This window comes from Microtus ochrogaster, unplaced genomic scaffold (genome assembly GCF_000317375.1).
Source record: "Microtus ochrogaster isolate Prairie Vole_2 unplaced genomic scaffold, MicOch1.0 UNK29, whole genome shotgun sequence".
Lineage (NCBI taxonomy): Eukaryota > Metazoa > Chordata > Mammalia > Rodentia > Cricetidae > Microtus > Microtus ochrogaster.
Window position 1 is genome coordinate 3,246,167 of NW_004949127.1, and position 13,472 is coordinate 3,259,638.

A 13,472-nucleotide genomic window follows, 5' to 3' on the forward strand; every position below is an offset into this window, starting at 1 on the left:
GTGTAATTATTTCGGGTAAAGCTAGCCGGAGGCAGCCGGGGTGGCGGGAAGCAGCCCGCCGCTCTTATTACTACAACACACACACACTCACATACTCTAAATAAAATGTATTTCAAAAAATGGGGAGCAGGAGAGATGACTCAGTAGTTAAGAGCATTTCCTGCCTCTGCACAACACCCAAGTTTACTTCCCTGTGCCCACATCAGGTAACTCCAGGGGATCTGATGCCCTCTTCTGGCCTCTGGGCACCCACACACAATATGGCGTACACTCACACAAACACACATAAGTAAAAATAAGGTTTATTGTTTTATGTGTATGGAGGTTTTGTTTGCGTGTATGTGTGTACATATGCTACATACATGACAAGGCCAGAAGAGAGTGTCAGATCCCTTAGGACTGGAGCTAGAGACATTTGTGAACTACCCTGTGGATGCCTGGAATCAAACCTGGGTCCTCTGCAGGAGCAGTCAGTGCTCTTAACAACTCAACCAACTCTCCAGCTCCCAAATAAAATCTTTGAAAAATAAAAATTACAAGACAACTTTAGAACCTAACAGCTGGAAGAGTAGGATTCTTAGGCCCCGAAAGTATCAAGTAGCCAATTGGTTTGGTTTTTTTGTTTTTGTTTTTCGTTGTTGTTTTTTGTTTTTTGTGAACAAACCTCTTTAAGCTGGGCGGTGGTGGTGCACACCTTTAATCCCAGCACTCAGGAGGCAGAGGCAGATGAGTCTATGTGAGTTTGAGGCCAGCCTGTTCTTCAAACTGAGTTCCAGGACCCTGTCTCGAAAAAACAAAATAAATCAATAAACCTTTGAGAGGTGATTCATATAACTCAAATAGTCTCAGCCTTGTTATTCTGAATAAATAGATTTCTTTTTGCTATCATAAAGCTTTTGTTTATTGATAATGCATTTGAGTTTAAACTCTTTTAGGTGTTGGGAGAACTGAAGATATTTTTGTGAAGAGCCTAGTGCAGGTGGCCTAGTTCTACAAGGGTCAGTTAATAGTTAACTAGTTAACTAATGGTACTGTTCAACCTGAGAAAACTCACACATTAACAAGCTCAGTAGCTATCTGTCTGAAGATAGAGGTGGAAGAAAGCCAAGAGTCGAGAAGAACCGTAGGCTCTCTGCATTCTTGGTCGAGCTCCAGCACTTCAAGGTCCTGCAGAGAACACGGCTTTGACAGCCAGGACTGGTGGAGAGGGCACAGCAGCAGCAGCAAACCGAGCATGCGTGTTGTGTGCAGTGAATCACGCTATACAGCTGCAACGTGGTTCTCTACCCTCAGAAATTTACAGTCTGGGACATTTAACATTCCTTAAAGCCAAGCATAGTGGCATACACCTTTAATCCCAACACTGAGGAGGCAGAGGCAGGCAGACTCTGTGAGTTCAAAGCCAGACTGGTCTACATACTGATTTCCAGGAGAGTCAGGGCTACGTAGTGAAATCCTGTCTCAAGAAAACAAACAGAAAGTCCTTAAAGCCCAGGGTGGTGGTGTGTGACTATAATACCAGCACTTAAGAGGTGGAGGCAGGAGGATCTGAAGTTCAAAGTAGCTACATAGTGAGGTTATTTAACAGTCTGGACTACAGGAGACTCAAAAAACGAAAAGAAGAAAATAATAGGGGCTTTGTTTAAAACTGTCCTCTTTATCCGTATGTTGTGGTAGCACATAGCTGTAAACGCAGCACTCAGGAGGCAGAGGCAGGAGGATCACCATAAATTCAAGCCAGCCTCAACTACACCATGGGTTTCAGGTCAACCAGGACTACATGATGAAGCCCTATCTCAAAAGTACTATTTTGAGCTGGGCAGTGTTGGCACACACCTTTAATCCCAGCACTTGGTGGGCAGAGACAGGCGGATCTCTGTGAGTTCAAGGACAGCCAAGGCTTCAAAGAAACCCTTTCTCAAAAACAAAAATTTTCAAAAAAAAATATTATTTTAATGAGGAGACCTCTGTGATTTAGTGGAAACAGAGAGGTGGAGGGTGGGGTTGTCTCAGTATATGAAACCACAATGGAAGAGAAGGTGATTAAAATATATCTTTATAATGCAGTATGTGGTCTTAAAAATTAATGAAAAAAATGCTGGGCTATGGTGGCGTACACCTTTAATCCCAGTGGGAGACAGAGGCAGGTGGATCTCTGTGAGTTCGAGGCCAGCCTGGCCTACAGCTAGGACAGCTAGGACTGTTACACAGAGAAACCCTGTCTTGAAAATAATAATAATAATAAATGAAAACTATACATACAGAAGTTCACAGTAAGCCTGTGAGGAATGGCTTGCTCTCAGAATGCATCTACAGCTATACAGCAGCAATAACTAACCTTTCCTCCACCGGACACCTTTTCTTAAGGGCTCCTAACACTTTGTCTTTGCTGGAATTCAAACCATGTATAGTCAGCCGCTGAATCCGGCAGTGGTTTGTTTTGTCTGTTGGAATGTTGTTCCCAAATGTAAAGTTTTTGGATGTGCTCTCATTCTCATTTACATAGCTGCCCGGGGATGGACTAACACTGGGTAGCACCACTGGGTAGCATGTTGAGGATATGATGAACGTTTAAGAAGTGGCCCTGTCGTTTTCCAGTGTCCCTATTGCCCGTGTGTGAAGGCTCGGGCTCTTTATTTCTCCGGTGCATTTCATTGTCACAGGTGCGGTGTTTCTGCCCCTGCTGTGATGTCAGTGGCTTCTTAGATTTGTGTGTGTGTGTGTGTGTGCGCGCGCGCGCGCATATGAGTAGCTTCTTTCCTGTACTCCTTAGTTGTTTGTGTATCTTATGGAGTATCAGCCAAAATCAATTGCCTGTGTTTTATTAGGTTGTATATCTTAATATTATTTAGTTACAAGTTTTTCATATATTCTGGGTGCAAGTCCTTCGTTAGATGTATGTTGTAAATATTCTCTCCCACCCTCTGACTTTTTTTACATTCTTAAGTATGTCCGTCAATAAACAAAGTTTTAATTTACCAAAAGTCAGAGGCAGGTGGATCTCTGTGAGTTCGAGACCAGCCTGGACTACAAGAGCTCGTTCCAGGACAGGCTCCAAAGCCACAGAGAAATCCTGTCTCGAAAAACCAAAAAAAAAAAAAAAAAAAAAAAAAAAAGTCAAATTTATCAGTTTTGTATTTTACAACTTGTCCATTTTATATCTTATTTATTGCTATTTTAGCATTGGCTTTTATGTTATCTCTTTTACATGTATGATCGGCTTTTGTTCATCTCAGCCAAGCCGTGCTAGTGGACAGGACTGTCTACGTTTCTGGACAGGTGGGCTTGGATCCCTCCACTGGACAGCTTGTGCCAGGAGGGGTAGTGGAAGAAACCAAGCAGGTGAGTCACCTCACATTAAAGATTAGAGGCCCTTTCTGCCCCTGATTGTCCATGGCCCTGATTAGTTTAGTAGACATCAGCCGATAAATGTGTTTTCAGCCACTCACTACTTGATATAAGATTTTGAAAAAAAACTAATTTTAGGTTTATTATAGTACCCAAGACCACGCCTAAAATAGTCCAGCATCTCAAAGGCCATTGGCTGAAGGAATTCCCACAGCACCTCCCCTTTTGTCTAAATAAGAGAGTTTCAAACCCAATGCAAGCTATATACAATAAGAACAGATATCAAGTATAAAAATTAGAATTATAGCCAGCATAAACAATATTAAGGAACATATGCTAGATGTTTTAATAATTATCCTATCCTAAGGAGTCTAAGTCTTGTATTGGAAATGGCTTGGCTAAGTCTTGAGAGGAAAGTAACTATGACTATCTAATCTTTAACCCCATTGAAGACCTGAGAGGGGAAATAATATTACTTAAGTAAACAGGAAGTGCAATCAAGCAACTTCCAAAATGTGCAATAAATGATGGAGACAACTGGCTACCTGGGCAATCACTCAAAGTCTCATTTGTAACATTGGGGCAACCAACTTTGGCTAAGGCCTAGAGTAACTGACAGATTATTTTTAGAGGCAGGAAATTTTTTAAAACTGTCTTACCCTGTCTTGGCAAGGTTTGGCAGTGGTTGTATTTTGTTCATCTAGTCTCTTCAGTACCCAACATTTTCTCAGGAATAGATTGGTGTTGCCAGAAGCAATCATGTTTTATGTCAACAGAACCCTATGTTATTGAAATGCCATATTTTACAGTTTTTTGAAGTGGTTGAAGATTACCTGTCTATGCGGAATACAATCTCTGGGTATCTAAAGAACCCCTTTCTTCTGTCCTTGACTCCAAAGCCAGAACTACGTGGCCCAAACTGCCACGTTCTGTTGCTTGCTGGGGCAGGTCCTCTGGTTCAATTACATCTTCACCAGCTTCCTGTTTTTGATGGTTTCCTTCATTGCCTAAAGCTTGGCTGGCCCCAAACTCAGAGATCCACCTGCCTCTGCCTCTAGAGTGCTGGGATTAAAGGTGTGTGCTACCACCACCCAGCTCTAAACTTTTGTTTAATTCTTTTTAACAAACTGAAAGCTTAGCTGGATAGGATTTTGCCCTGAACTTGCCACTGCCTTTATTCCATTTAACATCAGGATTTTCTTTAATCTGCTTTTCTCCTTGAACACTTGGCTCTTTTTCACTTCCTGCTGCCCCTTTTCTCTTCAAATTGTACATTTTGTAACTTTCCTTACTTGACTCCTTTTCCAAGTATGGCCACCAAAGTAACATAGTCAACACTGGGCGTCTGGAAATCTCTGCCAAGTTGTAAATCCATAACTCTTCAATTTTACCTTAGGCAGACTTTTTGGGACAAGGGCAGAAAACAGCCACATTTTCAACACAATACCATGAGAACATTCTCTAGGTCACATACTATTATTTTCTCCTCTGAAACCTCTTGAGCCAGGCTCCTCAGCACCACTGTCTTCCATATTCCTGCTAGTATGGTCCATAAGCCCCACTTAAAACATTCAACTTCTGGGGCTGGAGAGATGGCTCAGAGGTTAAGAGCATTGCCTGCTCTTCCAAAGGTCCTGAGTTCAATTCCCAGCAACCACATGGTGGCTCACAACCATCTGTAATGAGGTCTGGTGCCCTCTTCTGGCCTGCAGGCATACACAGACAGAATATTGTATACATTATAAATAAATAAATATATATATTTAAAAAAAAACATTCAACTTCTTTTCTAATTCAAAGTCCCAAAATCCACAATATTCCAAACAAAAGTGGAATACCAAAGTGTGGTGGTTTGAATAGGTATGGCCCCCATAGACTTGTGTGTTTGAATGCTTGACCTATAGGGAGTGACACTATTAGGTGTGGCCTTATTAGAGTAGGCGTGGCCTTGTAAGAAGTGTGTCACTGTGTGAGGTGGGCTTTGAGGTCTCATATGCTCAAGCTACACCCAGCGTGGGGCACAGTTCACTTCCTGTTGCCTGCGGATCAAGATGTAGACCTTTCAGCTCCTTCTCCAGCACCATGTCTACCTGCATGCCACCGTGCTTCTCGCTGTGATGATAATGGACTAAATCTCCGAAACTGTAATCCAGCCCCAATTAAATGTTTTCCTTTATAAGAGTTGCCATGGGGGGCTGCTGAGATGGCTCAGTGGTTAAGAGCACTGACTGCTCCTCCAGAGGACCCAGGTTCAATTCCCAGCACCCACATGGCAGCTCACAGCTGTCTGTAGCTCCAGTTCAAGAGAATCTGACATTGTCATACCAATGTGCATGAAATAAAATTGTTTTTAAAAAAAAAAAAAGAGTTGCCATGGTTGTGGTGTTTCTTCACAGCAATAGAAACCCTAACTAAGACACCCAGTTCCTAGTACCAACTTCTATATTAGGCTTTTATTGCTTGAACACACTTCCTCCAACAACACCACACCCACTCCAACAAGGCTACATCTCCCATAGTGCCAGTCCCTATAAGAAATTTGGGTTTTATTTTATGTGTATGGGTGTTTTGTCTACATGTCTCTCTGTGTGCCGTGTGCGTGCCCAGGGCTTACATAGGCCAAAAGAGGGCATCAGAACCACTGGAATTAGAGTCACAGATAGTGGGAAAATGTCGTGTGGGTTCTGAGAATTGGACCTGCGTCCTCTGAAAGAGCAACCAGTGATCTTAACCATTGAGCCATCTCTCTAGCCCCATATACAAAACTTGAAATTACACGGCTGGTTCTGAGAGTGAGAGAAAAGGGATGAGAGAGACCTTTTCCCTGTATGTGGGGTTTTAAAAATAGATTTTTAATTGTTTGCTTTATCTGTATACTAAAGGATTGGAGAGATGGTTCGGGGTTGAAAAGCAGCCTGTTTCTCTCTCAGAGGACCCAAGTTTGGTCTGTAGCACCCACACAGGTTGTCATAGTAGCTGGTAATTCCAGCTCCCAAGGAATCTGACACCTCTGGTCTATGAGCTCCTGTACACATATGTGTGGATCCACACAGAACACAGAGACACACATGCACACAAATGATTAAAAATAAATCTAAAAAAAAATAAACACACAAGCAAATATTATATTGTTACCACCTAAATGGGGAGGAAGAATATATTGAAAAGAGTAAGTTGAGGCTAGAATTTAAAATCTAAGGTTTTTCCAGAGACCTCATTGTCAAACATATATATATAACTCATTAATAAGGGTTTGATTATTTGAGGTTTATTTTGAGTCTGGGGGAGTCTCACGTAGCCCAATCTGGATTTGAACTCACTCTGCAGCCATGGGTGACCTTGAACTCTTCATCTTCCTGCCTTAACCTCCCAAGTGTTGCATCCATTCCAGTATTCCTACAGAATAATACAGCCTTCTCCGTACATTCCAGAAAGATTCAGTCCACGCAAGGAAACCAACACATCACTGACTGTGTGGAGACATCAAATATATGATTGTATATATTAGTATAGTGTGTGTGTGTGTGTGTGTGTGTGTGTGTGTGTGTTTATATAACATCAGCATCAGCATCTGACCTTTCTGGCTTGATTCGCAGGCTCTTACAAACTTGGGTGAGATTCTGAAAGCTGCAGGCTGTGACTTCACTAATGGTGAGCACCTGGGTCTTTGTTCAGTGTTAGTTGGTGGGTTTTGTTGTTGTTTGTGTATCTGCAGTGCCAGGATCCAACTCGGGGCCTCATGCATGTTGGGCAAGCATTCCGCCACTGAGTCATTTGATATCTCCTTGGTCTTTGTGAAGGACGTATGATGCCCAACAACATGGGTCCCATCTTAGTTGCTAAAGATTGTTGTTTTAATGGTGTGGGAGACAGCACTGTTTCATTCCGCTTCTTCACTCCCTGCTTTCGTCAGGATAGCCACCAATCACACACTGTCTTCCTAAGTCTTGTTTTGAGTCTGACAAATGAAAACTCTGTCTTCTAGTGGTAAAGACAACTGTTTTGCTGGCTGACATAAATGACTTTGCCACTGTCAATGAGATCTACAAGATGTGTGAGTAATTCGTCCTTATTCCTGCTTACTTTTCAAGGGAAATAAATCTGCTAATGTAAATGGGTGTCGTTGTCAAGTAAAAGTGGCAGAGATGTTAAAATGCTATTTTGTCCTGAGCCAGTCCATCTTCTGCTTGGAAGCATACAGTAGGCCTCATGGAAAAGATCTAATGTATTTCTATCGCAGTTCCTAGGAATAGAAGTACATAAACCCTGCAAGTTCAGTTTCCTAAAGGCTAATTTTATTAGTTTCTTTGGCTTTTTAACCTTCCCCAAAATGTTTTCTAGACATATAGCCTTATTGCTATTGCTATGATAAGGTCTCGCTAATATCTTTGTTCTGGCTCTCTCAGAATCAGTAGGGAGTTACTTAACATTCCCATACTTTGGTCTCTTTGTATGTAAAGAGGGGACAGTCTTCCTCTGCCTTAGGAGGCTGTTGGGATGATTAAATGAATTGCCCTATAAAGCACTTGGAACACATGCTAGCACTGAGCAGATGCTACAGCTGCTGTCGTTGCCATGGTGGGGGAAGCGGGTCCCTGTCTCCTGGTGAGATGACATAAAGGTGTGGTGTGGGGAAAACATCCTTATTCTCTGCAGAAGAAATGGCCAGAGAAGGCCAGAGTTCATAGGAGAGTCCTCACTGAAGATAAAGAGCCATTCCCGACTTGGATAACTGTCCCATGGGTATCATTTTAAGGTCCAAACCATTCTCATCATTACAAAACAAAAATGCCTGATTGTGTCTCTCATTGTTTTACAAAATATTTAGGAAAGCACTGGATGTCATAAAGTCATGTGGCAGAATATCTTGTCAGACAGTCTAAATTGAGCTTTTCTGAGGTGTCATTTGTGTCTGGGAAACGGCCAGGCCGTGAGGCAATTCCCAGACTCCCGCTGCTCCTGCTAAGACTAACCTGATGTTGTTCTACACTCAGACTTCAAGAGCAACCTTCCTGCCAGGGCTGCGTACCAGGTCGCCGCTTTGCCCAGAGTAAGTACGCTGCAAGATGGCCAGTGCACATGGGCACACAAAACCCATCGTTCTGGAAGGGCACCCAAAAATAGTTCCCATTTCTCGGAAACATAAAGCCTAAAGGCAAAACCCTGATACTGCTGTGTACCTAGAAAAAAAAAGTAAGAAATCTTATAAAGCAACACACAGGCATGACCCAATCCAGAGATTTAAATTATGAGAAAAATTTAAGAGCAACAGTTTTGTGATATTACTTAGGGAGTAAGATTGGTGCTGAGGGTTTAGCTCTGTAGTACAAGCCTTCCCCCCTGGAGGAGTGGTGGGTTGCTGGGCCCCCCTGTGTGTCACCCTGCAGTCTGACTTCCTGCCAGTCCTCTACCTTCCATAAGGACTTCTTCAAATGGAACCCAGTGTAGAATCACTGGAGACCTCAGGACACCCTTTGCTGTCATAGTTTTGGTGTCCCCTCACTAGGGCCTCTATTCCTGTGTGTCCTGCCTAGGCTGTGCACCTACAGCACAGAGGCAGGTCCCGCTCACTTCCTGTAACTTGCCAGTAAAGACCTGGTGTCACCTAGCAGTATCCTTTGCTGTTTTAATTAGTTACTGATAATTAGTTTCTGGAAAGGGTCACTGGGTGTAGAACTTGGAAGCAAAAGACATGGGTTTGGTCAACCGCTGTTTATCTTTGCAACTTGGGACAGCTTGACCAGCCTTTCTGAGGCCAGTGCCTCGTTTCACGACTAGGGCCCCTGCAGGTATCAGATGAGCTAACACACCTGAACGTACCTAGCATGGTAGCCTGACCTGCGGCAGGGTCTTAGTGGATTTTTTCTATTCTTTGCTTTCTGTGAAGAGACAAAAGGCAAAAAATGCTGTGTTGCCAGATGAGCGGTGGTGGCGCACCCCTTTAATCCCAGCACTCTGGAGACAGAGGCAGAGGCAGGACAATCTCTGTGAGTTCAAGGCCAGCCTGGTCTACAAGAGCTAGTTCCAGGACAGGCTCCAAAACTGCAGAGAAACCCTGTCTCCAAAAAGAAAAACAAAACAAAAAAGCTGTGTTGCCATTAGTTGCATCTGTTTTTAGAAGGTGTTATTGAGCCTTAATTTGTATCAAATGATGGAGACAGTGACTCTTGTTTTCCTTCCAGGGAAGTCGAATTGAAATTGAAGCAGTTGCCGTCCTGGGGCCGTTCAGCTCAGCATGACTATAAGTGGCCACGCTGAAGTTGATTCTGGATCTTTTTAAAATGTCTTTCACACCTTAATTTTTACGGATGATGCTGGGAAGTATAAACGTGACCAAAGTAGCTGAGGCCATCAAGGAAACAACCTCCTGCACGGAGAAATGAATTGGAGATTAGGTACACTGGCTGATGTTCTAACTGTACTTACACACACTCACATTGCTGAGTGAGGGAAGGCTCAGCACAGCTACTCACGTGAGTAGCAGGAAAGGGGAAGGTGAGCTGTTGTTCATGACAAATAGTAAGAGCACAGCTAATTAATTAAATTATTAATTTGCTCATGTGAAATATTTAGTCCTCATGTTAGATATAGGGAACTAAATCAAAATAGTTAAACTTGAACAGTACAGGAGAATAAAGTGACCAAAATCTTACACAGATAATATTTTTCTAATGGAAATAAAAAATAGATGTGTAATTTTACCCGGTGTGGTGGTGATCTCTTATTTTTTGACACTTTAATTATACATTTAAAAATACTGCCTAGGTGGTTTTCTGGTCTTCCTTTCCCATCTCCTCTGGGGGGGCTGGGAAGCCATCCAGGAGCATTTGTATCCATTAAACCTGGGTTTTTTCTCATTTTGAAAAAAAAAAAATACTGCCTAATGCCAGGCATGGTTGCACATACCTTTAATCCCAGCACTCAAGAGGCAGAGGCAGGCAGATTTCTATGAGTTCAAGGTCTACAAAGCAAGTTCCAGGGCAGCCAGGGCTACACATCCTGTCTCAGAAAAATAAATAAATAAGTAAATAAATAAATAAATAAATAATAGAGTTAAACACACTACAAGATACCTAAAAACAAGTCACCCATATTTCTTTGCTATTATTATTTTATTTTATTTATTTTGTTATTTTTGAAAGAGGTTCTTGCTGTGTAGCTTTGGCTCGCCTGAAACTCACTTTGTAGACCATAGTGGCTTCCAACTCAGAGATCTGCCTGCCTCTGCCTCCCCAGTGCTGGAATTAAAGGTGTGAATGTGTCACCACACCCAGCCTGTTGTCATGTTCGTATATGACATATTCATATATACTCTCAGAGTATATAGAGCCTGCCTTGTTCTAAAAAGCACAACAGATCAAAAGGAATTTGTATCTGTGTATTAACAGTGCAAACTAACACACCAGAGGAGGCTTTCAAATACTTCATTAGTTCTAATAACATATTTGCTTAATCAAAGTTGGAAATGTTGAGCCAAATAATCCTATAAAATTTTTGGCCACAATTTTTCCTACTTAGTCATCAGGAAATGCCATGGTCACACAATGGTAAAGAACATTTGTCATAGACAAGTATTCTTATTAACGCTCCTGTGTTGGCTCCTGTGGAAAAAAAGAAAGAAGAGCCAGACCTCAGAAAGACTTACAGTCAGTCTCCTGACTTCTGTTTGCTCGGCAATAGCGACCCTCAGGCTTCATAATTATTTTTAAAGAGAATTCTAACCCGGAGATGTAGGTCAATAGATGAGTGCTTGTCTTGGAAGGCCTTAGGTTCAGTTCCCCAGGGCCACAGGGGAGAAGGTAAGAATGATAGTTTCAAATACCCCATTCAGTTCACTGTTCAGCCATCACTCCCTGCCAACCAAGCAGATCCACTTAGGCCCAGTTGATTCCTCTAAAACACTAATTGATAGATAGCTATTGTTATAGCAAGTACCACTGAGTGATCGCTCACTGTTCTCTCTAGGGAATTGAGTGAACAGACTCCAGAGAGCTGTGCTCAGTCAGTAGACTCAATATTCCAGCAGGAGTCGTGTTTTGACTTCTTATAACAAGTTTTGAAAACAAAAGGAAAATATTCCTTCATGTACATACATGTTAAAGGCAATGATTTTTAGTTGATTAGATCATGAATAACATTTATCCTCTGAAGTTTATATTTTCTGAAGTTTCTTCAATGAATATGTATTCATTTGTTACTGAGAAAAAGTTTTGGTAAAAGCTTTCCCTTCACTTACAACCTAAGTACTCCATGTGTGTCTAGAGAGCCCCTAAATAGAAACATTTTTAGACCCCCTTCACCTCAATTGATTAACAACCTCTGATATTCAGGAAACTTAAAACTGATCCATAAAATAATTACTAGTTGAAGTAACTCCTTGGTCGTCCTCCGACTGAGCCACTGGGGTGAGGTGGCAGTTGGAAAGGTCATCCCGGGGCCCAAGATATCTCTAGTGAGAGCTGGAACCCAATTGTCTTTCTAGAAACACCCTGTGCTTGGAGTCTCTAAAAGCACAAATGTACACCCAGCTACAGTTATTGGACCAAGTCATCCGACATTCTCTGACCCTTTAAGTGTGGAGAAGGCACTTCCCTTTAAAAAGTGCCTCTTTTGGTTTTGTTTGTTTGTTTTTTTGTTTGGTTGGTTTGTTTTTTGAGACAGGGCTTGTAATAAAACATCTGTTCACAGCAGATGGGTGCTTTCGACTGCTTCCAAAGCTATAAGCCACACTGAGCTCTTACCATATAATATAAGTCCAAATGGAAAAGAATACCATAGGTACAGACTGTAGTTGATCCCAGGAGTCAGCCACACATTTCCATCCGATGGTCCTCCCAAACAGTTAACACTTGCAGTCAAGCGTTTTCAAGGTCTGGTCTGGGTATTTCCTAGATTTGAGGCTAGCAAAATAATGGATAGCCTACTGTAGAGAGCATTTATTCACCGTTTCCTTCCCCGTTAGGTACAGACTATAATAAAGTTATCTTTTCTTAAGATTTATTCTTATTTGTATGAGTGCTGCACGTGTGTGTATGTGTGATACATGTATGCCTGGTGCCTGTCATTTTCCACGGCACATGGAAAATGTGGAGCCTTTCATTGTGAAAAATGCCAAACCTTGCAGGAGAACGCCAACAGCTCTAATTTCTATCACAAGCCAGAAATATCCTGTGTCCTGGGGTATTCACTCTTATCCCATCATTATTATAACTACGTAACTCTGCTATCATGAGTTCCTTAAATTTTACTAATTTCTCTCTAGCTCCCCTACATCTCAAACTTCCCTTTTAGGGTCTCATTTTATCCTGAATGGACCACAAGGAAGAAAATCACCTTCACATTCTGAAATGATCTCACAGTTTTTATTGGTAACGGCTATTGTCACTTTGAATGCATAATTATCCTAGTACCTAAAAAAAAAAAAAAAACTGTATAGCTTAGCAGTCTTATGGCAAAACACAATCAAAAACAACATTATTTTCCTGGTTTCTATAGTCAGTGTACAGCCACAGAAAGGTGGCATCTGCTCCCATAGCCTCAAATTTTCCTGCCCTTTTCTATAACAAGCTGTGTACAGTAGCCCTTCCGTCGCTGTCCCCTGCGGTCCCCAGGTCCGCAGCTTCTCCTGCTTCTTGTTCTTTGACTTTAGCTTCTTCACTTCCTTTCTCGTGTTTCATCTCTGCTTCCATCTTTTCTCCAGTCTCACCTAGAAAAAGCAGCGAAAGGAGACACTAATGGTCGCTTGCTTAGCGGTGTGTCCTGGCTAGTTTTATGTCCCCTCGAGATAAGCTAGAGTCATCTGAGAGGAGGGAGCCTCAAACGAGAAATGCCCCTATAAGATCCGTCCATAAGCCGGGCGATGGTGGCGCACACCTTTAATCCCAGCACTCGGGAGGCACTATAAGAAATTAGACTGAGCAAGCCATGGGGAGCGAGCCTGTAAGCAGCTCCCCTCTATGGCCTCTGCATTAGCTCCTGCCTCCAGGTTCCAGTCTGAATTCCTTCAGTGATGGACGACAATGCCAAACAAACCCTTTCCTCCCGGACTTGCTTGTGGTCATGGTGCCTCATCACAGCCATAGTAACCCGACTAAGACCCACCGAAAACACAGTAGGTTTCTTTT

The 13,472-nt window shown here is 42.3% G+C and overlaps 2 protein-coding genes across 2 annotated transcripts in view; one reads left to right on the forward strand and one right to left on the reverse strand.

Moving 5' to 3' along the window:
* The window catches only part of Rida (reactive intermediate imine deaminase A homolog), a 16,637-nt gene extending 6,588 nt beyond the window's left edge, over nucleotides 1–10,049 (forward strand). The window contains exons 2-6 of the mRNA XM_005368138.1: nucleotides 3,237–3,342; nucleotides 6,945–6,999; nucleotides 7,334–7,402; nucleotides 8,343–8,398; nucleotides 9,531–10,049. Of these exons, the coding sequence (XP_005368195.1) occupies nucleotides 3,237–3,342; nucleotides 6,945–6,999; nucleotides 7,334–7,402; nucleotides 8,343–8,398; nucleotides 9,531–9,587 (343 nt within the window). The 3' untranslated portion in view covers nucleotides 9,588–10,049. The remainder of the gene's footprint in view (nucleotides 1–3,236; nucleotides 3,343–6,944; nucleotides 7,000–7,333; nucleotides 7,403–8,342; nucleotides 8,399–9,530) is intronic.
* Nucleotides 10,050–12,738: 2,689 nt separating this feature from the next.
* Nucleotides 12,739–13,472, reverse strand: part of Erich5 (glutamate rich 5) — a 13,933-nt gene continuing 13,199 nt past the window's right edge. The window contains exon 3 of the mRNA XM_026789786.1: nucleotides 12,739–13,054. Within this exon, the coding sequence (XP_026645587.1) occupies nucleotides 12,906–13,054 (149 nt within the window). The 3' untranslated portion in view covers nucleotides 12,739–12,905. The remainder of the gene's footprint in view (nucleotides 13,055–13,472) is intronic.